The sequence below is a fragment of the Staurois parvus genome, unplaced genomic scaffold, assembly GCF_062004578.1.
Source record: "Staurois parvus isolate SC_StPar_1 unplaced genomic scaffold, SC_StPar_1.0 ptg000009l, whole genome shotgun sequence".
NCBI lineage: Eukaryota > Metazoa > Chordata > Amphibia > Anura > Ranidae > Staurois > Staurois parvus.
The window spans coordinates 616,835-642,901 of record NW_028317805.1 but is presented as its reverse complement, the minus strand read 5'-3'; the positions used below and the strand labels follow the sequence as shown (position 1 = coordinate 642,901).

The following is a 26,067-nucleotide window of genomic DNA, read 5'->3' as shown; positions in this document are numbered from 1 at the left end:
TATTATGTGTGGTTCAATTTGCCCCAACAAGGATCTCCAGATTAACATTATACATTTAAATTCTATTATTCTGTAATAACCTTTAAGATATCCACAGGCCTAAGATGAGTTCTATAGGTAACCGGTGGCATTCTGACTTTTTTGGGGGGACTGGATGGGGTTTCTGAACAACAGCCATTGATGTTCCAAGAGACATGAAGATGCAGACTTGGATCCATGCAGCAAGGGAGTATGCCCCCCTCCCTCCACTGCTGACCTCTCCTTTTGCAAATAATAATTTACTGGCTGTCATGCTGATCCAATGACTTCCGATTGGGAACAAATATGCAGATCTGCCCATATTTGCTTTCAACAGGGTCAATGACTAAAAGTGTTGGAGACAAAGACACCCAGGAAACTAGTAACGTCAGAAGAAGGTTAGGATTGTCCAGCTATTCTCAACCAGGGTTCTGTGGAACTGTAAGGTTCCTTCTGAAGTTTCTGGTGGTTCCTGTCATTTAGGGTTTCCTTCTCCCTAGGTTTCTTGCAGAGGTTGCTCGGGGTCCCTTGAGCTGTGGTTCTTTGACCTCTCACTTAGGGTTCCATTCTCCTTAGGGTTCTTCCTGAGGTTGTTGAGAGTCCCTTGAGCTGTAGCTGATTGACCTCTTATTTGATGGTGCCTGCATGGTTCCAGCACCAAGGCCAGTTGGCAGAGTCAGCAATATGACACCAATGATCTTTTTTAGCTATCTGTGAGGGGGGAATTCTGACCACCACTGTAAAGGGGGGACATTTGTCCACTACCCACAATGAATTTTTAGCAGGGGTTCCCCAACATCTGAAAATTATTTAAAGAGTTCCTCTTGAAAAAAAGGTTGAGAAAGGCTGCTCTAGTCTATTTGTATAAAATAAGTGCTTGCTTAAGGTTTGATAATGACCATGAGTGTGACTTTGCCAGCTACAGCCATCCTACTGACAGACATACATAATGACGGAGTACATGGATCAGCGTTTCAGGCCTTCCTATCCTGGGAAAGACGAACCTGTTCAGGGGACATTAAGGTTCATAAAATGAAGATGGTTTGTAATGGGCCTGCCAGTCAATAGCACCCAGCATAGCAAGGCATATGTTAGAAGCGGGGGGTCCCTGCCTGCCGTGGTTGGATACATCGGGCTACTTGGCTGTGGCACAGTTGGGGACAGAATTTACAACCTCTCTAGACAGGCCGTGAAATCTCCTCTGTCAGAGCTAAATGGGCAGGTTTTATACACCCATTTCAGCTTCAGCTTGTTAAATGAGCACATCTGTCAGCTGAGCGGAGGATCTCAAAGGCCTTTCGGGCTGGTTCTTCAACTCTGTAACTAGGCATACTCCACAAATCAAAGTCTTATTCCCATTTTAGACACCTCATATCCAGGCCGTACAGCAGCCGCGTCTACACGGTGGCAGCCCGGGCTCTTCTGCAGGGGAAAGTGAAACGCACACTTCTCACTTAATTCAGGAGGCTTATGAAAAATTGATTCCATTGGACAGCCGCTACTAAAACCTGAGCGCTGGGCCTGTTTCATAAATAGCCAGAATAACTAGATGGAGGCCTGGCTAAACTGAACAATGTAAAAATGAGGACTTTAGAAAACAGAATAGTTATTTGAAGCAGAACTCTGGCCAAGCAGCTATATGCATGGTTGAACTGTTCTGCCTGCTAACATATTTGTAATTCTGTTTGGCCAATCCTGTTGTTCACACATCCCTGCCATAATGGCAGGACAATGTCACTACTAGACTCCAAAAGAGATATAAAAAGCTGGTGAAGTCTACTAGGCAGCTTCCGCTCATAACTTAGATATCAGTTTTGGGTCGACAGAGTAAATAAAGACTAATGATAAGTAAAAAGAGTACAGTGATCCGGATAGTATTTCAGTTTTCTGGTGTGTTCTGGATCCTGCTGCTGGGCAGCACCCACGTATTGCCAGGCAGAGCCTTTGGAATCCACACTTTATTCTGAAGTGTGATGAAATATTTACAAGTCCAAGAAAGTGTGTAGGGGGTTGTAGCTGCTCAGGTGTAATCCAAGAAGAAGCGTCGAGTCCTTCCTAGCTGAGAGCCTGCAAATTGATCCTGAGCTTAGGCTGGCTCTGAGAGCCCCAGCATTGCAAGAGCTTAGAGCACAGTTCCCCAATTTACTAAGGAAAATGCCAAACATTGCATGCACACTGTTGGAATCTTCTGCAATTACCCAGCTACAGGGCTCAGCTAAGGCAACATGGTTGACTTACTAAAGGCTGTTCATGCTATAAAGGGAATGTTAGTGAATACGGTGAAGCTGTGTTCACTTTCAATGCTTAACCATATGGGAAATTGAAACAAGAAACAGGGCTTTTTCTCGTACATGGTTGGCTGATTCAAGTGAACACATCTTCACCTTATTTACTAAGCTCAGTGAGCATTCACTTTACAAAGGGAACATACATTGTGCTAAGTGAACTTTTCCTTTAAGTCTACATTTACCCCAGCAATTTAGGCCAGTGCAAATTGCAGCAGCGACAATCTTTTGATTTCTGCTGCACTCGTAAGCAGCTAGGTGCGGTCACCAGCCCCATTCACTATAATTACAGGTAGGACCGTGGATAAGGTGGTACCACCAGTCCTCCTGTACGGGGCCCAGGCCAGCAGGGGGGCCCAGGCAACTAGGTGATGGGATGTTGGCAGGGAGGGTGATCAGCACAGCATGGAGGGCATTTACTGGAACCGATCCCCTCTATGGCTCTTTTTACAGCAGCCTAAAGCTGGCATCTCCTCCTCTCTCTCCCGCTGGCTTTCACCTGCTGTAGAGAAAGCCATACAGGGGATCGGTTCCAGCAATTGCCCACCCCCCACCACACCCATCTTCTTCCCTGTGCACCACATGTTTCCCTCTGCTGCCCAAGCCCCCCTGTGTGCCCCCCCAACAGCTGCTGGCTTCCCTCCTCTCTTTCCCACCAGCAGCTGCAAGCACACAATAGGATCATTCAGGATGGAGAGTGGGAAAGGGTCCAGTTAATATGTCACATTTGCAAGCCCTTTCCTTTCTTGAATGAACACAATGAGTGATCAGTACTGATCACTCACTGTGTTCATTCATAACTGAAGCATTGGGGGGGGGTTTGGGGGGGCAGGGCCCTGTCAGGTTGGCTGTATGGGGCCCCGTGGTTTCTAACAGCAGCCCTGATTACAGGTCACCAATGGCCGCAGCTATTCGCAGATCTCCGCATAGCCAGAGATTACACACCCTTTGTGTAGCCAACAGTGATCACCGCAGGTAATTACTGGCTGTGCGAAGATCCACAAATAGCTGCTGCCACCAGCAACCCGTGATTATGGTAAACGGGGCTTGCGGTGGCACATAGCCACGCATAGCTGCAGCAGGAATCAGAAGATTCCTGCCGCTGCAATTGGCACTGTCCTAAATCACCAGTGTGAATGTAGCCTAAGCTCACTGCACACATTACAATCAGATTGTACAACCTCCTTCAGATCTACCAACAACCATGTAGTGCTGTGTGACTAGATACGAATTGATTGGACAGTTTAGGTGGGTCCTTATATTATACTGTTTTGTTAAATTGGAACTAAAGTTGAAAAAGAATTGCAAGCAGGCAGGCTCCTTTTTTTTTTTTTTTTTTCTTCACAGAAGAGACATGCAATGTCTTTTCTGCAATAAAATACACCTACCTGCCTGTTCACAATCCTCTATAGAATGTACACTGATCTCACTTCAAATTACATCCCAACACAGTGCCTCTTTGCCTGGATGATGTGTGGGAGTGGCATCAGCCCATTTCGGCCAATCAAAACAGCCAAAGAGCAACAACATGAAGAAGCCTGGGAGTAAATGCTGGCACCGGCGAGGGAGCTCAGGGGCATTGGCCCCCTAAAACAGAGGTAAGTATTGCGGATTTTAGTTCCACTTTAAATGTAAAAGTTTTAGGTTCAGTTAGCTTAAACTGGCCAAACACTAATTGAATTTCAGCCAATTCCCGCTGAATCATCTAAAATTCATTTGGTGGGTGGAACTGTCAACACCACGATGCTCGACAAAACTCTATTTTCCAGTTAAATTATGTTGAAGTATCTGGGGGGGGGAATTTTCATCCATAGTGCACCTGCATCCAATTAGATGCAGATACTAGGCAGGTATTCAGCCATGGGTGCTGGCTTTCAGAATACAATAGCTGGCAATACAGATTTATCCATTTATGCTGTTTAGCTTGGATGGGAGAATCAAGTGATTTCTCTTGCTCAGCCCCAATTCTAAAGTGCATGGCCAGCCTTAGTAAATAAGGTGAAACTATGTTCAGTTTAAATACTCAATAATTTGCAACGGAAATTGCTTGCAGATGATTGGATGAATGAAGTGAACATAGCTCACTTAATAAGTTAAATTAATGTACATTTTGAAACGTGAACATGCATTATTCCTTAAAGTGGTTGTAAAGCCTTAACGTTTTTTTTACCTTAATCCATTCCATGCATTAAGGTAAAAAAACTTCTGTGCCTGGGATTCCCCCTCCCCCCAGCCTGCCCCATTATACTTACCTGAGCCCCATCATGATCCAGTGTTGTGCATGAGAGCAGTGGCTCTCCAGGCTCTTTTCCTCCTCACAGGGCAGATCGATAGCAGTAGTTGCCAATGGCTCCTGCTGCAGTCAATCAAACTCTGGGACCAGGGAGCAGGGGTGTGGCCATTCCCTGTTGTCTGTGTCAAGGAAGCGAGCCTGCATGACTTCCCCCATAGGAAGCGGCTTCCTATGGGGGCACTAAATGAAGAGGAGGAGCCAAAAGTGCCGACAGGGGACCTGGGAAGAGGAGGATTGGTGTTGCGCTGTGCGAAACCATTGCACAGAGCAGGTAAGTATGACATTTTTGTTATTCCAGTAAAAAAAAACAAAAAAAAAACAAAGCTTAACAAACACTTTAAACTAAAAGTCCGGTCAAAACCTAACTAAGCTTAAACTTGCTTCCACCCCCATTCTAAGCCCTATTTATCTACCCTGCATAGGAAAGATGATATAGTTACCCAATCTTAGGGCGCTCTGGTCACGTGGGTCCCAATGCCAGCTTCCATGGAGAGGAGGGACAGTCGACAATGAATGCCCCATAGTCAGTCTATAGATGATGTCACTGCCCAGACTCTGTAGCCATTGTCAGTGATTTCTCTTCTCCCCTGAAGCCGGCCGCTGGGGAGATCAAGTGATCGGATGGAAGCACTCTTAGGTTAGGTAAGCATACACATCTTTCCTTTCCAGGGTAGTTAGCATAGGGCTTAGAATGGAGATGGAAGCAGCTTTAACCACTTGACCCCCAAGCCAATCCTGACACTTCTCACGTGCATGTAAAAATCACTTTTTACTAGGCCCTGGTTGTTACCATTTTTGCACAGTGATTTTCCAAATGCAAATTTGGAAAAAAATACACTTTAATGTTTTTTCCTTCACACAAACACAATATATAACCCTATTGTTTGGTAAAATAAAAAATATGATATTACGCTGACTAAATACTGTAGATACCTAACATGTCACTTAAAGGAAAAGTACAGCCTAAGCTCTTTTGGCTGTACTTGGATCACAGGAGTGCAGTTCGTTCTGCACTCCTGTGACACATTGTGAGCTGACAGCGGGCTGAAGCCTGCTGTCGGCTGACGACACTTAGCTGGTCCAGGTTGGGAAAGATCCCGATTTTAAAGTGGGGTTCCACCCCAGAGTCTGGAGTGACACCTGGCTCAGTGGCTCAGCCTATCAGTGATCTGCTGAGAGCCTGAGCCAGCCGCTCCCTCCCCTGCCATAGCTCAGCGCTCCTGTGAGCGCGGGGTGTGGGGGAGCAGACAGTGATGCCTGACAGTCACCACTCTCTGCTCAGAGCGGCGGTGAGAACTCAGTGATCAGCGGTCATGTGCAGGGGCTGACTGACCATTTGGAAACTCGGGCACTGCCCGAGGGCCCGGGGTCAGTATGGGGCCCCACGAGATGCCCCTGGTACCTTTTTCATAGGCTTTTTTGAGTTTGGGCAAGAACACAGGGGCCCCATGATCCCCTATTGCCCGGGGGCCCCATGAGTTGTCAGTCAGCCCCTGGTCATGTGAACGCTGAGTTCTCACCTTTAGAACCAGCGGGTAACAGATGTAGCATCGGACTGATACTGCATCCACCAAGGTGAGTATGATTTAAAAAAAAAAAACAGACCCCATACTTCTCTTTTAAAAATCATCATAGGAAACACTTTAAAAGTCTTTAGGGGTTACCAGTTTAGAGTTACACAGGAAGTCTAGTGATAGAATTATTGCTCTCACATTGACATTCATGACAATACCTCACATGTGTGGTGCAATCACCATTTACATATGCATGTGGGACCAATGTGCACTTTCGCATTTGTGGGTGAGCATGGGAGAATGGGGATGCTTTTTTTAAGATTTATTTCTTTTAAATTTATATTTTTACACTGTTGCTTTAAAATTTTAGTTAGCTTATAAGGTTTTTGACTTCTCTTTTAACTAGAGCCGAGCACACATGGATCAAAATTTGGCCAATTCATCAGGGACCAGTCGAGATTTCATCCATGTATGGGCAGGCTGATTGTACCCAAGCCAATCCATTGATCGACTTGGGTACAACCAACCTGTTGTTTTTTTTACATTTGAGTACTGCCGGAGGCTATAGACTCTAGCAGTAATCATGTGTTCTGCCAGCTGGGAAGGCTCCCCAGCAGCAGAACACAATAGCGCTGCAGAAGGCATTCCCCCATCAACACTGACTGTGTTGATGGGGTTATCAAGCGATTTTCTTTCCTTCCACATGTGGTGCTTATATCAGCCCAAGTGATTGGGCAGAGAACTGTGACTTCCTATACATGAAGAATATTGGAAAATGAGGTCTGAAATAGTCTAAAGTTGGCCATATATGGTTAGAGGTATTTTTTAACCTTCATAGATAAATCATTCATCAGAACATTCTTTCTTGGAATTATGGAGTCAACTAATTTCATTCAAAAGGTCTTAAACAATTGGGTAATGTCCGTGATACTTTTTTTATTTGCACAAACATACAATTTTGAGGACAAGCTTTCAGGGAATGTCCCCTTTTTCAGGTCCAAGCAGTACTGATCACAATGTGAAAACATTGTGATCAGTACTGCTTGGACCTGAAGAAGGGGACATTCCCCGAAAGATTGTCCTCAGAATTGTATGTTAGTGCAAATAAAAAAAGTATCACGGACAGTACTCAATTGTTTCTGTCGCAAGTGCAATAATACGGCTACAATCACCTCATTCAAAAGGTCTTGAAATTTGATCCAGACTTACTATTTGAATGGAATCCCAGACATAATAAACAGGTCTCATTACAAAATTCAAATTGACTCCACTAATCATTAGAAAATCAAACCAACATTCCAAAATTGAAACAATGTCAAAAAAAATTCTACTGGTGTATGGCCAGCTTGCCTAGCCAATAATCTGTACCTCCAGCTTGTCCAGAGATGTACAGGCTATCCAATTAGCGCACGGGTGTCAAACTGGCGGCCCTCCAGCTGCTGCCAAACTACAAGTCCCATGAGGCATTGCAAGATTGACAGTAACAAGCATGACTCCCAAGGGCAGAGGCATGATGGGACTTGTAGTTTCGCAACAGATAAAGGGCCACCAGTTTGACACCCCTGAATTATAGGCTTCCCCCGTTCTCATTACAAAATCTGATTTGACCCCACTAATCATTAAAAAATCAAACAAACATTTCAAAATTGAAAATTTTTCAAACAAAATTTTATTGGTGTATGGTCAGCTTGCCTAGCCAATAATCTACACTTCCAGCTTGTTCAGGGGTGTACAAGCCATCCAATCAGAGGCCTCCCTCTGCAGCACAGTTGGCAGTAATGCTCCGCAGTATCTTTTCATCGCTATCAGGGAAGGGTTAACGTGTATTGGCTCAGCAATATTGTTCCCATCGAGGTTAGCTGTGAGCTTTCATGAAGCCTTAATAAAAATTGATCTTTTTCTCCTCCTCTTTTTTTGCTGCACTTAGAAAATAGGCTTGTAGCTCAGCTGTTATATTGGGAGAAGTCTATGGGGCTAAATGACAGATGGAATCATAAACACGTTTGATCTTGGAATCAAGCTTTACTAAATATTAAGCACAGCCTGCTCCCTCTTGTCCCCCCTCTCCTAGATTTTTTTCTTTGTTAACAGGGACTGAGGTTATGATATATGACATGTCCAAACTTTAAAATAAGGAAATTACCAGAGAAAATGATTGCAATAAATTTTCTAAGTATAAACGTTGATTATTTTTCGATTTTCATTCAGAAGATATTTTGGAGCAAATGGCACTCCGGCTAGGGAGGGGGAAGGAGGGAGAAGGGAAGGGAAAGGGGGGGGGTCTTTTGGAGAACCCTGAGCCCTAGAGGTGTACAATTTATGTAATCTGTGCTTGGATAATGAATTGGGTAATTTATTGGAAAACAGAAAGTCCTACAGATTGGATCAGCATTGCTTTAGCCTGCCTCCCCCTCCATCCATCAAGTTCCAATTAACAGTCCAGCCAGAGAATGCCTTTTAATGGCTTTCCAATCTAGTTGCCTGATAAACCCATCAATTCCTCTGGGAGGAATTAAGAAAATCGACCGGCCCTTGGCGTTGTAGTGTCATTCTTTTCTGCAACTATATGTCAAATTAAAAACACAATTAAAATTTAAACTGTTCCAATCAGGGGCTGCCCTCCAACCTATGTTTCACTTAATAGAACTTTGATGAAATTCTGATGCCTTGTGCTCTATCAACAGGAAGCTGAGCAGACAGGCCAGGCTGGGATGGTACAGCAGGAGCCTAGCCCAGGGCAGGAAGAGGGGGGCAGGCTGCCAGGCAGAACTCCATCTCTGTGGGATGTCATAGGAGGCACCAGGTGACATCAGGGCATGGTGAAGCTGCAGGGTGGGGCACAAGGGGTTAAAGGGGTAGCTGGAAGAGTCAATAGAATAAATGGGCTTGTCTGTCCATTGACATGCAACACTGGTCCACAATTAGACAGAAGTCAAGGACGGTTTCAGAGGATTCTGGGATTTTTTTCTTGCACCAACCAATGCAGATTTATGAGAACTGGAGCTATTGCCCATAGAAACGACTTGTGATAGACAACAACTGTTGTGTACCTGGGGGGCTGTTGGCTCTGGAAACCAATCAGATTTCAGCTTCTGATTTTTTCTCAGCTGAGTTTGATAAATATAAGCTATGTGATTGGCTGCTGTGGAAAACAGTTGCAATCTCTCTTTGCTCCACTGCCTTTTAATAAATCAGCCTTAGTGCTCTCATTATACTTCTTAGAAATAAATCTTTAAATGAAAACTCAGACAATGGCTCCCAGCAAAGCATACAGGGAGCTGTGCTTTAGCAGATGGCCATCCAGGGCTGCTCGCTTTACTATGATGTCATTCTTTCATTTACAAGTAACTGGAAGATTTTTAAGTGGAAGTTTAGTCTGATTATATTTTGAGTTTCCCCCTTCAATGTGCTAATATCAAAAAAGACTTTTTAGTTTTCACTGCATACTTCTTTTGTCATCACTGGGTCTCTGCTTCTCTAGGCAATGCAGGCAGATCATGGCTGGCGGAAGGGGCATAGCTCCTAATAAGGAAGTGAAAGAAAATCTCTTAAATGTCAAGAGAAATTCCCTCTTAGACGTTGTCATTGGAACAAGGGCATGGTGAGAAATTCCCTCTTAGACAGTTGTCATTGGAACAAGGGCATGGTGAGAAATTCCCTCTTAGACAGTTGTCATTGGAACAAGGGCATGGTGAGAAATTCCCTCTTAGACAGTTGTCATTGGAGCAGGGCATGGTGAGAAATTCCCTCTTAGACAGTTGTCATTGGAGCAGGGCATGGTGAGAAATTCCCTCTTAGACAGTTGTCATTGGAGCAGGTGTATCCGCTATACGATTTCCTATGCTATTCCTGTTATGGTGAAATATACATTTTGAATTACCCCTCACTTTCTGCTCTGCAGACAGTGGGCACCAAGACAAATAGAGGGGTGACTCTACCCAGCGGGGATACAGACAGCAATGAAAGTCTGATAGGGGTATGGCTCTGAAGGTAGGTGTATCGATCGTCAAATCATTATTCTACCATTTATTATAAGCAGACAGTTACATTATATTTTGGAAACCAAGAAGTGATTTCCCATAATAGCACAAATAAAGTGTAACTAAATGCATTTTTTTTTCATTTTGGATAGAGTAAGGGAGGGTTAAAACCACTGTCAGGTTTGTGTGTCCCATTGGGGAGATTTCCCTTCACTTCCTGTCCCATAGACAAAACAGAAAGTGAGAGGAAATCCCTCCAAAGGGAGAGGGTCACCAGAACTAGGGTCCCCATGGGAAAATGTCTCCGCTATTGGGCCCCTTTCACACTGGTGCACTTTTGCAGCACTTCCCAGCATGACAAAAGCGCACGAAAGTGATTCCTCTTAAAATCAGATGCAATCACTCTCAATGCTGCACTGTGTTTTGAAAAGTCCTGCATGCGGCATCTTTGATGCTCTTTTCAAAAGTGCACCAAAAACTCACCTTTCATTGTAAGTAAATTGGAACACTTTAAAAGTGCACAGCATCTGTGTTTTTGGTGTGTTATTTGATGTCCATGTTTCACAGTTGCATGCTGGGAGTCGGTAAACTAGAAAGCTCTCCAAAAACGGTACTGGCATCTTAAGTGTGGGCACCTGGCTGTGACAGCTTGCAGCTTCACAGCCGGGTGCCCACTGCGCATGCCCGAGTAGCACTGCACCTTGTGAATGGTTCCATAGTCTTCTGGGACCTGTGACATGTTTCGGAAGACTACAGGGAGGGAGGGGGGAGGACAACTTCCGCTTCCGATCACCTATGCGATCGCAGCGGAAGTGGGAGTGGGTACCTGTCAAAATCCGGAACCAGCTCCCCAAAGGTGCCAATTCCTCACAGGAAGCAGGGGACCAGTACCTAAAACTGAATTTCCTCTTTTGGATGGAGCTCCGCTTTAAGATTGCACAGGATAAAAATATACTGCAGACTTTTTTTTTTTTAAAGGTATAGGCTCAAGAGGGGTCATTGTGATCCTTCCTTCACTTCAAATGGCCTGCCATAAGAAAAGTGTACTAAAGGTAGTATGTCTTGATGCCCAAAACAGCCAATCAGCTTCCTTGATTTCACTTCAAACCTGAACTGTGAACTGCGTATTTGAAGTTGAATGATTGCTATCAGAACTAAAAATAAAGAGGAAAATATTCAGAGGAGTCATAAGACTCACTATAATTCTATACACATGAAACATCTACTTTTTCTCTTGTATGGTGGTCTATATAGTTTGACAGTAGGTCTAAATATAAAGCAGAGCCCATGTTATCTCCACTAGCAATGGTTTTATTGGAATCACATGGCACAAGACATGGAGTTTTACACCATTATTCTGGTGTGCCTGGGATACCATGATGTCTAAGGCAGCCTTGATGACCAGAGGGTGTTTAAAAGGACCTACTTACACACTTTGAGTGCTCCATGGTCTGGCCAACAGATCGGGCAAATACTTCCTAAAAGTCAGCAATAGTGAGCAAAGGGTTGTTGAACATGCAGGCAACATTCACCTATACGTAGGCACCTCCACTTTTCAATGGGTCCCTATATACATCAGGTGATCACTCATATATAGCCCTATAAAAGGAGGTGGAAGAGGCCCAATGAAGACTTGTGTATGAATCTGGTGTATGAGGCGGAGAAAATAGAAATAAGGCAAGCTGTTCAACCTATTTCATCAATATTTCCCCAGACTAGCTTCAACCAATGGTTTCTAAAGACAGCCCTTATTCATGCCTGATCCTTGGGGGTCACCATACATATTACAATCTGATTATACAATCTTCTTTAGATCTTCCAATAGATATGTAGAGTAAAGGCCTGCTTAACTGAACATAAATTGATTGGATAGTTCAGTTAAAGCCAACCATCGATGGATAAAATCTCAACCCATTTAGGGGGACCAGCCAAGATTCGATCCAGGTATGGGCAGGCTGGTTGTACCCAAGTTGATCGATCGATCGACTTGGGTACAACCAGCCTTTCAAGTTATTTTTTTACATGCGATTAGTAGCAGCTGCTATAGCCGGTTGTATTGATCATTGTATTAGCCCTGCGAGAGGGATTCCCCCATCAACACAGTCAGTGTTGTCGTGCGATTTTCTTTCCTTCCACTTTCCACTTAATCTATGGGCTGCTTTAGTCTAGGGCACTTCTTAGTTCATTCTATGTACATGCAACCTTCTTCTGCTTTGGAATAAGTGCAATTTTAGTGTATTTTGAAGAAATAAAGCAGTTTTACACTATGGGAGGCTTATCCTTCCCCTTCTTTTTATAATAATGCTACAAGGGAGCTAAGCCTAGGGAGAGGACCAAATTAAAGGTGAAGAGGGGGCTATTTGAAGTAGTGCTTGAAATACTGTGGGGATACCACCTTTGGCTGCGAAATGTTTGTGGGCTTCCTTCTAGACTGGGTCTGGGTCCAAGTGATGATTTATCTGCAAGCAATATCGGTATGGTGAGTGCGGTTGATTTATTTTTGGTGTTAGCCCAGCGGAAGTGGAGCACTCATTTTGAAGAAGCACGTGGGTGATTTATGCACATGGATCACTTTACACATTTATTTATGGGACGTTTGGGCATATGTTGTGTTTTATACTTTTAATAGAGTTCATTTATTTATTTATATTGTAATTGCAAGCACTGTTTGATTATATTTCATTTTAGTCTTTATATATCCTTAGCAAATCTAAAGCTGATTGTACACAGATTGTGTGGTCAGATTGTATTGTGCATGGTGAGCCTAAAGCTAAGTACACATATTGGGCGGTATCAGCTTCTTCAACAGAAACCGTCTCACATTCGGCCCATGTGTACGGCAGCCAGTCTTACTTTTGTTGAAGGGACACGACCGGAAAAAGGTCTGCCGATTGGCTTGGTGTGTTCTGGCAGGAAGGGGGGGGGGGGTAGTCCCTCTGTCAGAACACAATAGCATAGTGGGGGAAATCGCTGTACTAACATCACTTGTGTTAGTACAGCAATCTGTCACTTTATTTTTTGTTCAGTCCACTGGGTTGAATGAAAAAAATTTACAGTGTGTAGGAGCTTTTAGAGGTACCAACATACATTAGATTCCAGTCTACTGCACCTATCCAGCACCTATGGGGCATTGCATGGTGTCTCTGACCAAGTGTTCTTCAGGGACAAGACTATCAATATTGCTTTCCCAGTCAGAACTGTCTGTGAGGTTCTATCCTCCACTGTTGCTTATGTAGCTCACCCTATATGGAGCCATTTGTTCCATCTGTGTAGCGATTAATTACTACGCTCAGTGATTTTAGTACTGTGATTGGGCAAGGAAGACACTAATCAGCTCACCTGGCCTGTGCACTATCAGGACTGGACCCAAGCTGGAGGTACTCCAAGTCCAAAAATGCCGGTGTCCAAAATGATCTGATTTTTATGTTTTTATTGCAGCATGTCAAATAAAAATGAATAGATGCTAGATACAGGCTAACTAAAGACTAAAGGTGAACGTACACTATACGATCTGATTGTACATTCTCCTTTAGCTCTTAGGCCTCTTTCACGTGGGCGTTCCATATGTACATTTTTCATCTGTCTGTTTAAGGATAAAAAACAGACACCCATGTATTAATATGGACTAGCGGATGTAAACGGATGATCATCCATTTACATCTGTTAACATCCTTTTTTTGAACGGAAGAAAACCCTATTTTTCTTCCGTGAAAAAGAACAGAACGGAAAATAAACATGTAAATGGACAAAAATGGATGTAACTGGATTAAAACAGACGTAAATGGATGTAAACGGACAAAAAACCTGATGTAAATGGATGAAAACAGATGTAAACGGAGTAAAACGGATGTAAATGGATGTAAACATTTGAAAACACTGATGTAAACAAATGAAAAAAACTGATACAAACTGATGAAAAAATGGATGTAAACTGATCAGTTTTTTTCTTTTAAAAAACATGACTGAACTGAAAATGGCACACCCGTGTGAAAGGACCCTTACCATCAACTATATAGTGCAAGGGCCTGCCTGATTTGATACAAATTGAATGGGTTGTTCAGGTGTGTCCTGCTTTTACACAGTTTTGGTAAATCTAAAGGGATTTGTGCAGAGACTGGACAATCAAATTGTATAGTGTATGGCCAGCTTGGCCAAAGTGTGTCTAAAATTGCTGACCTTTTTATCTGCAATAAAAGCTTAAAGATCAGATTAAGTTTGGCTTTTTGAGGCCAAATAAAAATAACCCTGTGCTCCAGCACTACAGTTGGTCTTAGAAGGGAATTGTCTTCATATGATACAAGAAAAATCTGACAAATTGTTACCAATAATTGGTCAGTTTCATATTAAAAAAATGACTGCAAAATATATTGGTAGACCTTGTACAGGATGGGAAGTCATTCTGGTCAGGTGATAATTAATGACAGACATTATCAATGTGAACAATCACAGAGAGTGGAGGGGTCTTGGAATTGTTGTGACATCTGTGCAAAAATTGGTGACATCACTGGCAGAAACCATCAAAAGGTATAAAAATGTAACAATAATTCTCAAAGATCTTATATAGGTCTTTATAGGATTGGACAAAACGTTGTTCCATTGAAGCCAGATATATGACATCCTTTCAATATTCAGAAGAAATTGGGGTTGATTTACTATAGAAACAGAGGCGTTTACTAGCAGTAGTAACTGTATTTGAAGCTGTGTTCACAATAAATGCCCCATCACAAGGGAAATTAAAAAATAAAAAATGTGCTCTCGACTGGATAATTGAAGTGAACACAGCTTTGCATCATTAACTAAGCTAAGTAGACATTCACTTTACAAAGTGACCATGCACTATTCCTTTAGTACATTGCTTTCACACGGGCGTTCCGTATGTCCGTTTTTCACCTGTCCATTTATGGATGAAAAACAGAAACCCATGTATTTCTATGGACTAGTGGATGTAAACAGATGACCATCTGTTTACTTCCGTAAATGTCTGTATCTGTTAACATCCGTTTTAATTAACGAACCGTAAAAGAAAATGGAAAGGATGAAAAACGGATGTAAACGGATGTAAATGGATGTAAAAGAATGAAAAATGGATGTAAATGGGTAAAAAAAGAACAGAAACTGATGTAAACAGATGAAAAACTGATGTAAACAGATGTAAACGGATGAAAAATGGATGTACATGGATGAAAAATGGATGACAAAAACTGATGTAAATGGATGAAAAACAAATCTAAACTGATGAAAAACAGATGTAAACTGATCGTTTTTTTTCTTTGAAAAAACATGACTGAACTGATGAAAAAAAACAGAACGCCCGTGTGGAGTGTTTCGCAGATTTTTTTAACATTCATAATTCAGGAACCCCTGCTAATAGTTACTATATCTATAGCTAATGGTACATCAACGTGAGCAGTAAGCAGGGGCGAACTGACAACTCATGGGGCCCCTGTGTCCTTGCCCATACCCAAAAAGCCTATGAAAAAGCCAATGAAAGGTACCAGGGGCATCTCATGGGGCCCCCTACTGACCCCGGGCCCTCGGGCAGTGCCCTAGTGCTCGAATGGTCAGTCCGCCCCTGGCAGTAAGTTATGATATGATAATAAGGAATGTGGCTTACTTAACATATTTTTCAGCCAGCCTGCTCTACACAACAAAATTAATTTCAGTGATAACTGAAATTAAATTAAATTAATGGCTCTTTCACAATGGGCAGCCTGGAAGGGGCAGTAAAAATAGTTGGTTGAACTGTGGTTATACTGCCCCATCAGCTGCCCTCCTTAAGCTGCAATTACCACCAGATGGGGTTGTACACATACCATGGCTGTGATACTTTGAAGCTGCTGCCAAAATTTTACCCTGTGTCGTGTATGGCGACAGTGAATGGGGCCATGCTGCAACTACCCTGCAACCCCATGTAATACAACCCTGCAATTCACTTTGCTGCACTGTGGTGGTGTGGGCTTCTCAGACAACATATCACTTTCCAGATGCCTCTCAATAGCTCTATGAAAAGGAATCTAATGCAGATCACTTTTCAAAGGGGTGGCAAGGGCTGCCACAAATTTCACAAGCTCTTTATGAATAATAGCCAGAAAATATATGACAGTGAAAATTGCAGTGTTCCCTTAGGTGGTATTTTGAAAAATGGCTGCTTCTTATAACGGTCAATGGAAAAGTTCTCAGTTACATTGATGTGGCCCGCACAGTCAGGGGGGGACTGACCATTCGGGCACTCGGGCACTGCCCAAGGGCCCAGGGTCAGTAGGGGGCCCCATGAGATGCCTCTGGTACCTTTCATGAGCTTTTTGGGTGTGGTTTGAGTGTGGGCAAGGACACAGGGGTCTTATGATCCCCTATTTCCCGGGGGCCCCATGAGTAGGCAGTTCACCCCTGCACACACTATTGGTTAGAGTGATGCTCCCTTGAGATGGTCATCAGTGGAGAAAAGTCTTATTAAATTGATGATCAGTGGGAGAGGGAGCGGGAGAAGGGCCCTATTACACTGGTGCCCCCTTTACAGATAGCTAAAAGACTTCTGGTGTCAATAGTTTCTTATCTGAGAGTTGGAAATTGCTTATTGCTCAAGGAACCCCTAAGACCTCCTGAAGGAACCCTAGGGTTCATGGAACCCTGGTTGAGATAGCCTGCTTTAGTACATTTACCCCGATGTTTTTGTGCAATTTCTCTTGCACACGATACAGCTTCACTTCATTTACAAATATTAATTTTGCAAACTAAAAGATCTCTGTGCATTTAGTAATTCAATTCCTTTAAAGTGACACTAAACAATATCCTTATTCTCCAAAAATAATCCATACACATCCACTACTTAATGGCCCTGTAATCTATGTTACAGTAAATCGTTTCTTAGGCTAGGTTTACATAAGTGCGGCTCTGCAAGCTACGGTTTGCACTGGCACAGCAGCCCATTCATTTGAATTGGCTGCTGTGTCTCCTGAAATGCAGGAAAAAAGGTCCCAGCACCATTTTTGGAATTGCCGCCCACATGGGAACAGTAAGTACAGTGCTTTTCCCAACACAGGTGCAATTTCTAGTGCAGGCGGTATACCTTTAGGATTAAGGGTACCTGCCTGCATCCCCTACATTTCATTGTGAAGGTGGTTGTGGCTGCAGGAACAAGTGCGGGCCCCGTAGCGGAAATCACTCGCACAGGTGTGAACCTAGCCCTACTGTGTTTTTCTGTCTCCTCCAAATGTCCTCCATGAACTCCTCAACCCCTCTTTTTCACCCTCACTTCCTTTTGTTTGTAGTAAGCATTGCACGTTAGTTGCAGTCATGTACATTGCTCTATGCGTGCTACAATTCCCATAGTCCATCACAGGAGCACAAAAGAGGGTAGCTAAGTTCCTAGACAGTGGGACCATGAAGAACAAATATAGCCACCCTCTAACAGAAAATAGGGTCACGGCAGCAAAAAAAAAAAAAAATAAATAAATAAAAAGGAATTTTTTTGAAGATTTGGTGGAGGCTGTGAACAATTTTTTTTTTTTAGATTTTTCTTAAAACTAGAGTTTAGGGTCACTTTAACTTTTTGCTATGGGCAGGAACAGCTGATATAGTGACCCCCAAGAGATGTGAAGAACCCATGGGCGACACAGCCCATCAGTCTCCACCCACAACTGTAATATGAGGTTTGGTGGACTGACCTTTCATTTAAATGGTATTTCATGGTGTGCTAGATCAGTGCAGGTGTTCTAAGCACCCCCTCCCTCTCCACAATGGAATATTTTACCCTGGAATTGAAACATTTGCTGCTTGATGGGAAGGTCACATAGGATGAGTTATTGTGGGGAGGGGGGTGCATAATATTACAGGGGACATTTAACTAAGTGCTGTTTGGGAGGGGAGGGGGTGATTGTGGAAATCCTGAAAACATAACCCAGATGAATATGGCCCCTGTTCCTGGATGGTGACCCTGATTCACACAGCCTCCTAGCCTGCAGTGCTGTTTGTTAAAACTTGTTAATCTAATAACAGCCATGAAAGGCTCATTTGGCTGCTGGAGAACAAACCAAGGTCACTATAAGTGACAGCATAGCATGGAACAATTCATTTGAAACAATATTTTACAGACATTTGACGATCAATATGGACCGGAGCATTATGCTGCAGCAATCTGTTAATGTTTCTTAATGGGCTGCTCATTGGCTTCGCACACTCTTCCCAGTCGATAGACTAAAGTGATTATTTGCTGCTACACTCCGGCTTCATAGTCGGTAGGAAGGGGAGGAGGATGATGATGATGATGATGGGGGGTTAGCATATGCAAAGCTACTGAAAGGGTCATGTCTGTCCCCTGCCTTGTCATTGCCATCCTCACTAAAGGGGGACACTTCCCTATGCAAAATTAGGACAATGTCTGCTGAGCCAACAGAATGAAGGAAAATGAACCCCCTCTTTATACATAATCTGAACATCTGATTATTAGTTCCCAATATAAAGACAGCATTGGGATAAAAGTATTGCTGAGGAATACTGGTGCAGCTGTGAATGGCAGCCAATCAGCTTTTAACTTCAGCTTGTTCAATTAAGCTATGACAATAAAACCTGGAAGCTGATTGTTTTTTATGCAGAGCTGCACCCACCACATTTTGCACTCTCCAGCTTTAGTAAATAAACCCTTATGTGTGGGGCTCCCCTTCCCAAAGTCCTTCTCTGATGAGCCCTAACAAAGGAGAAACAGCTTTAGCATACAATTAGCTGTAAAAAAAAATAAAATTATATATATATATTTATATTTATCATTATTGTTATTATTATACAGGATTTATATAGTGCCAACAGTTTGCGCAGAGCTTTACAAAGTGAAGGTAGACATAACAGTTACAATATAATGTGGTACAAGAGGAAACAGTGGGCCCTGCTTCTTAGAGCTTACAATCTAGGAGACATATATATACTTATATATGTAGGGGCTCTCTTTTACAAATTCCTCCTCTGATGAGCCCTAACAAATGAGAATCAGCTTTAGCATACATACCCTTTAATTAGCTGCTAATAAAATAAATAGATTATATATATATATATATATATATACATATACATATATGCACACACGAGAGAGAGAGAGAGAGAGAGAGAGAGAGAGAGAGAGAGAGAGAGAGAGAGAGAGAGAGAGAGAGAGAGAGAGAGAGACTTACATATGTAGGGGTTCTATTTTACAAATTCCTCCTCTAGTGAGTCCTAACAAAGGAGAGGCAGCCTTAGCCAGTAAACCCTTGAATTAATTATAATTAGACATATATATATATATATATATATATATATATATATATAATATCAATCATATACAAGTATTGCAAATGAATGATATGTGTGGGGTTTCTCTTTAACAAATACTTCCCCAAATTCCTGCTCTGATGAGCCCTAATAAATTGCAAAGGAGGAACAATCACATCATCCATAACCCTTAATTAGCTACAATTACATATAAAACACTATAATAAAATATACAGTTTAGCCTTTGTGCTGCTATTTTTAATGAATTATAGGAAAACAAAATCACCTTTTCGATTTCTTTTTTAAGATCCAAATTCCAGCAAGACTGCTGGAAGCTCAGACAACAGAGAACCAAGAAGAGAAAAGACATGCTGCTCTATTCTCTGTAAAATGTAACATATATATTTGAGTTAACCCCCTGTAAGATGTAAAGGACTCGCCATAGGCTGTATGTCCCCCAAAATGTGGCTTACTTTATGGCTTGCTATTGCAAATACAATGTGCCATGTAAGAGGGTCTCGCAAAAAGTACAAAGCACCCCCAGAAATTTGCTGTGGCCACCATCAGCTGTTAGTTCTCCTACAGAGAATGGTCCATAGCTGGCATCTGCTGCAGCACCAATCCTGGCCATCCCGGTGGCACTAGTGAGAGCTGCAGCAGAGAGGAGGTTAAATCCCCCCCATCCCCGGTTGGTATGGCCCATGCAGTCACTGACCTGTCCAGGTGAGGGTGAGCCCAAGGAGTGCTGGCGGGTGAGGTTGGCTGGGGGTTGGCTGAGAAGCCTGTTGGCAGCAGCATGCGGTCTCTTGGCTGAGTGCAGAGCACACCTTGCTTGTCTGGAAGTTTATATATTTCTGCCATTGTTTGCTATACAAAGACGCGGAGTATTTACTATCAAATAAAAGAAATACATGTGTGTTGTTAATACAAACAGGCGAAGCGAGATCTGCTCAGCTTGATTCAAAACACTGGACACTGGCCCTGGCTCCATCTCTTTAATTGGAAACAAACGCACAGATTGAGAAGCCAACCTCAGGAATCATCACAAGTGGCCGGGGATTTAAGAAGAGATTGGGAGGGGAAGCAGGGCAGGTTATCTGGATTGCCCTGATCAAAGAGTGGGAGAGCCAGGCGCTCAGCCATAAAGGGAGGAGGCGGCTGCATGGGGCGCCCAGAGACAAATGCGCCCTGCACTGTGCCAGGGATGCCTTCTCTGTGCCAGGGTCATCATTACTCAACTGACCATGGTGACCTGCCTTCCAGAATAAAGATTCCTTCCTATTCTACTCTTTCTGGCGTTTCCTGGCACATGCAGCTGCTGGCACCCGGCACCACTGCAGCCCCTGGCACTCTTTAATAAATTCCTCCCACCTCCCATATTTAGTAGCCCTTACCCTCTGCCCTTGTCACCTTATAGTACATTGACCTTTCAGGCTGGCCTCTATTAAGGATCTGTGTCCTCCAATTATTATTTGCCAGGCTCTGTGCCAAGGGGCAGTTGTGCCACTCCATAACGCAGATGAATGAGTGGCAGTCACAATTCTGGGGAAACTGGCAAGGATGGCACATAGCACCCCCTGGCACTCTTTAACAACCCCTCCCACCCCTTGATATTTAGTAGCCCTGACCCTCTGCCCTTATCATCTTATAGCACTTTGACCTTACACCCTGGACTCTATTTAGGATATGTGCCATCCAATCACCATGTGCCAGTCTCTGTGCCAAGGGCCAGTTGTGCCACTCCATAACGCAGATGAATGATTGGCAATCACAATCCTGGGGAAGCTGGTAAGGATGACACAGAGCACCCCCATGCCTGTTTAATTCAATAAGCAGGTGGGCAATACTGCAAATCACAGTATACAGTAGTTATATGTGCCAGGTATACAGCCTGGAACGTGTGCCACCTTCTGATTGTGCCATGCCAGTCTGCCCAAAATCTGGAAAGGGTTGCTCTGGGGGGAACACAGCCTTCTTCCCCCCCCCCCCCACCATATCCAAGCAAGGGACAAGGGAGAAGAGTCCTTATCCCAGCCCTGTAATTGCATTGCTCTAGAAGAAGGCAGCTGTCAGTATAATAAACAGGAACGCACTTGTGGCTCTGCGCTCTGGACACAAAGATCTTCATTTTCTGCTCCCCTTTGTCCCCTTTAATAGTTTAATTTGCTTATTCAGGGGGCCGGGTATTTACCTCGAAAATTTCACAGGTGGTATAATGTGGGCTCCTGACTTGAGTCTTTTATCTGGAAATAATACAAAAAAATCTTTTTTTAGACTTTGTATCATGACTATCCCTCATCCCTGACTACCTTCCAATCTGCACTATTGCATTAAAAGCACGCCGCACACATTTAATCATGACACTCCAGCACCTAATTGCAGGGTCATTAATATAGAAAAGGTTTTAACGTACAGCATAATGCAGCCAGAATAGAACTGAATTCCATGCCAAAACCTGCATCCCAAAGACATTGCTCCTCCTATCATTGGATTCTATGTCCCAGGACATTGCTCTTCCAAAAGTGGGATTCTGCATCCCAAAGACATTGTTCCACTATAAATAAGACTCTATTTCCCAACACATTCTTCCTCCCTAAATGAGATTATATAACCCGATACATTGCTTCTCCATAAATGAGATTCTATATCCCAACACATAGTTCCTCCATAAATGATTATATCACAACAAATTGTTCCTCCATAAATAATGATATCCCAACACATTGCTCCTCCTTAAATGAGATTCTATATTCCAACACATTGTTCCTCCATAAATAATTATATCCCAACAAATTGTTCCTCCATAAATAATTATATCCCAACACATTGCTCCTCCTTAAATGAGATTCTATATTCCAACACATTGTTCCTCCATAAATAAATATATCCCAACACATTGTTCCTCCATAAATAATTATATCCCAACAAATTGTTCTTCCATAAATAATTATATCCCAACATATTGCTCCTCCTTAAATGAGATTCTATATCCTAACACATTGTTCCTCCATAAATGATTATACCCCAACACATTGTTCCTACATAAATAATTATATCCCAACACATTGCTCCTCCATAAATGGGGTTCTGTATCCCAAATACATTACTCCCCCATAAATAGGATTCTGTATCTCAATACATTGCTCCTCCATAAAATAGATTCTATATTCCAACACATTACTCCTCCATAAATGAGATTCTATATCCCAACACATTGTTCCTCCATAAATAATTATATCCCAGCACATTGCTCCTCCATAAATGAGATTCTATATCCTAACACATTGTTCCTCCATAAATAATTATATCCCAGCACATTGCTCCTCCATAAATGAGATTCTATATCCCAACACATTGTTCCTCCATAAATAATTATATCCCCACACATAGTTCCTCCATGAATAATTATATCCCAACAAATTGTTCCTCCATAAATAATTAGATCCCAACACATTGCTCCTCCATAAATGAGGTTCTGTATCCCAAATACATTACTCCCCCCATAAATAGGATTCTGTATCTCAATACATTGCTCCTCCATAAAAAAGATTCTATATTCCAACACATTGCTCCTTCCATACATAAGATTCTATATCGAAACACACTGCTCCTCCATAAATATGGGTCTGTGCCCAAAAACATTACCCCTCCATAAATGGGGTTCTGTGCCCCAAAACACTGCTCCTCCATTAATGGGGTTCTGCATCCAAAACACATTACTCCCTCATAAATTAGATTCTGCATCTCAATACATTTAAGATTCTAAATCCCAGAACATTGCTCCTCCATAAACAGGATTCTATATTCCAGAATATTGCTCCACCCTGAATGAGATTCTATTTCCCAATACATTGCTTCTCCATAAATGTGATTCCTTATCCAATCATACTTCTCCTCCATACAGGAGATTCTATATCCCAACACACTGCTCCTCCATACAGGAGATTCTATATCCCAACACACTGCTCCTCCATACAGGAGATTCTATATCCCATCACACTGCTCCTCCATACAGGAGATTCTATATCCCATCACACTGCTCCTCCATACAGGAGATTCTATATCCCATCACACTGCTCCTCCATACAGGAGATTCTATATCTCATCACACTGCTCCGCCATACAAGAGATTCTATATCCCATCACACTGCTCCTCCATACAGGAGATTCTATATCCCAACACACTGCTCCTCCATACAGGAGATTCTATATCCCACCACACTGCTCCTCCACACAGGAGATTCTATATCCCAACACACTGCTCCTCCACACAGGAGATTCTATATCCCATCACACTGCTCCTCCACACAGGAGATTCTATATCCCATCACACTGCTCCTCCACACAGGAGATTCTATATCCCATCACACTGCTCCTCCACACAGGAGATTCTATATCCCATCACACTGCTCTTCCACACAGGAGATTCTATATCCAATCACACTGCTCCTCCATACAGGAGATTCTATATTCCATTATATTGCTCCTCCACACAGGAGATTCTATATCCCATCACACTGCTCCTCCATACAGGAGATTCTATATCCCATCACACTGCTCCTCCATACAGGAGATTCTATATCCCATCACACTGCTCCTCCATACAGGAGATTCTATATCCCATCACACTGCTCCTCCATACAGGAGATTCTATATTCCATCACACTGCTCCTCCATACAGGAGATTCTATATCCCATCACACTGCTCCTTCATACAGGAGATTCTATATCCCATCACACTGCTCCTCCATACAGGTGATTCTATATCCCATCACACTGCTCCTCCATACAGGAGATTCTATATCCCATCACACTGCTCCTTCATACAGGAGATTCTATATCCCAACACACTGCTCCTCCATACAGGAGATTCTATATCCCAACACATTGCTCCTCCATACAGGAGATTCTATATCCCAACTCATTGCTCCTCCATAAATGGGGTTCTGCATCCCAAATACATTACACCCCCATAAATAGGATTCTGCATCTCAATACATTGCTCCTCTATAAATGGAATTCCGTATCCCAGTACATTGCCCCCCCAATAATGGGATTCTGTATCCCAGAATATTACTCTGTAAATGAGATTCTCTATCCCAGTACATTGTTCCTCCATAAATGGGATATCACAAAATGTCACAGCATCGCCTAGGTGGATCAGAAATCTTAAAATATTTACTTTTTTTTGGTTTTTTTTTTATAATCTGGGCATCTGATCCTACAATATTTAGCTAGCAAAAATAAAATAATAATAAAAATAACAAATAAAATAAAGTCAAGAAGATAAAGGGAAGCGTCATGATGCATCTTGTGGCGCGGAGCAGCGCGTGTTTATCAGGAGTCCTGGGAGTCAGATCAAACCCGACTCACCTGACTCCTGCGGGCATCATCTCTACTTCTCCTGCTTTATTTCTTCACGTTTTTATCTTCTTTTTTTTATAAACTGTGTTTATACATACAAGCGTCATTCACAACATTTATTTAACACAAAGGACACCTGTAAGAATTAAAGCTATTTGTAGATAAATACAGTGTACAGTTTATCTGCAGATTGAGCAGGGTCTGTTTTATTGTTCTGTGTTCAGTTCTGGAACCGGTTTGAAGCAATAAACCGCCTTTGTGTCCTAGCGCTGCGCTAAAAGTAACAATCCAATTTGCTACAGGAGAGGCCACAAAGGCACAGCCTGTCCTCCTTCCACCATCCTCACCCTTTACTAGTGAAGACTGGCTGAGTCAAGAAGACACAAACCCCAAATAAAGAAGTTATTTTCTTCTGATTTGGTAACATGGGAATCTCTGGGTTCGATCTGACGCTTGTTTGGGATTGACACAATTTAATGAGCGCTCTCTGACTTCTACAAAAGTTGCCATTGCAAACAAACGGACGCATCCCAATGTTGTGAGCACACACACAGGGGACATAGTTTGACTCGAAATGTTTATTTTTCCATTTAGGTCACATGCCAAGGTTTTCATTTCAAACTCCCTGCAAATAAACTTTGATTTTTTTTTCATTTTTTAAAAAAGATTTGGGGCTATTGTGAAAACATTTAACCAGAACATACACACTCCAATTATTTCAAGGGTTTTTCCATCAAGCAGAATTGATGGCATTTTTTTTTTTTTGCTATAACAAATGCTTTGCCAGGAGCAGAGGGGATGACACAACGTGAAAACAGGCACCGGTATTTACTAGAACTGCTGGGAGTAATAGGACAAGGATTGTAGACAACTGCACACACACACACGTACACCTTTTAAAGTGTGTACAGAAAACACAAGTTGAGGAGAGGAAACAAAATGTCATCCATGCGCCAGATTTTTTTGCTGTTAGGATGTTAGGACAGGTCAATTTTTTGTGGATTAAAAAAAGTTATATATATATATATATATATATATATATATATATATATATATTAGGCTCATCCAATATTAAAGTCGTTGCCTTTTGGGAGAGAGTGGTGTGACTTGTGGGCTCTGCCCGTTTTAGGGGAGATTAATAGTTTTGTGGATTAAAAAAAATCTATCTATCTATCTATCTATCTATCTATCTATCTATCTATCTATCTATCTATCTATTTATCAATCTAATCCATCTATCTATATCTATATATAAATATATTTATATCTATATATCTATATACACTGAGCCTAGTTAATAGTTGTTTATGGAACACACACAAACACACACACACATATATATATATATATATATATATATATATATATATATACAC

General features: G+C 42.4%; 1 protein-coding gene across 1 annotated transcript in view; it reads right to left on the bottom strand.

The window, feature by feature from the left end:
* The window catches only part of HMX2 (H6 family homeobox 2), a 53,525-nt gene extending 33,389 nt beyond the window's left edge, over nucleotides 1–20,136 (bottom strand). Inside the window, exon 1 of the mRNA XM_089669791.1 lies at nucleotides 20,043–20,136. Coding sequence (XP_089525917.1) covers nucleotides 20,043–20,125 — 83 coding nt within the window. The 5' untranslated portion in view covers nucleotides 20,126–20,136. The remainder of the gene's footprint in view (nucleotides 1–20,042) is intronic.
* Nucleotides 20,137–26,067: the final 5,931 nt, after the last annotated feature.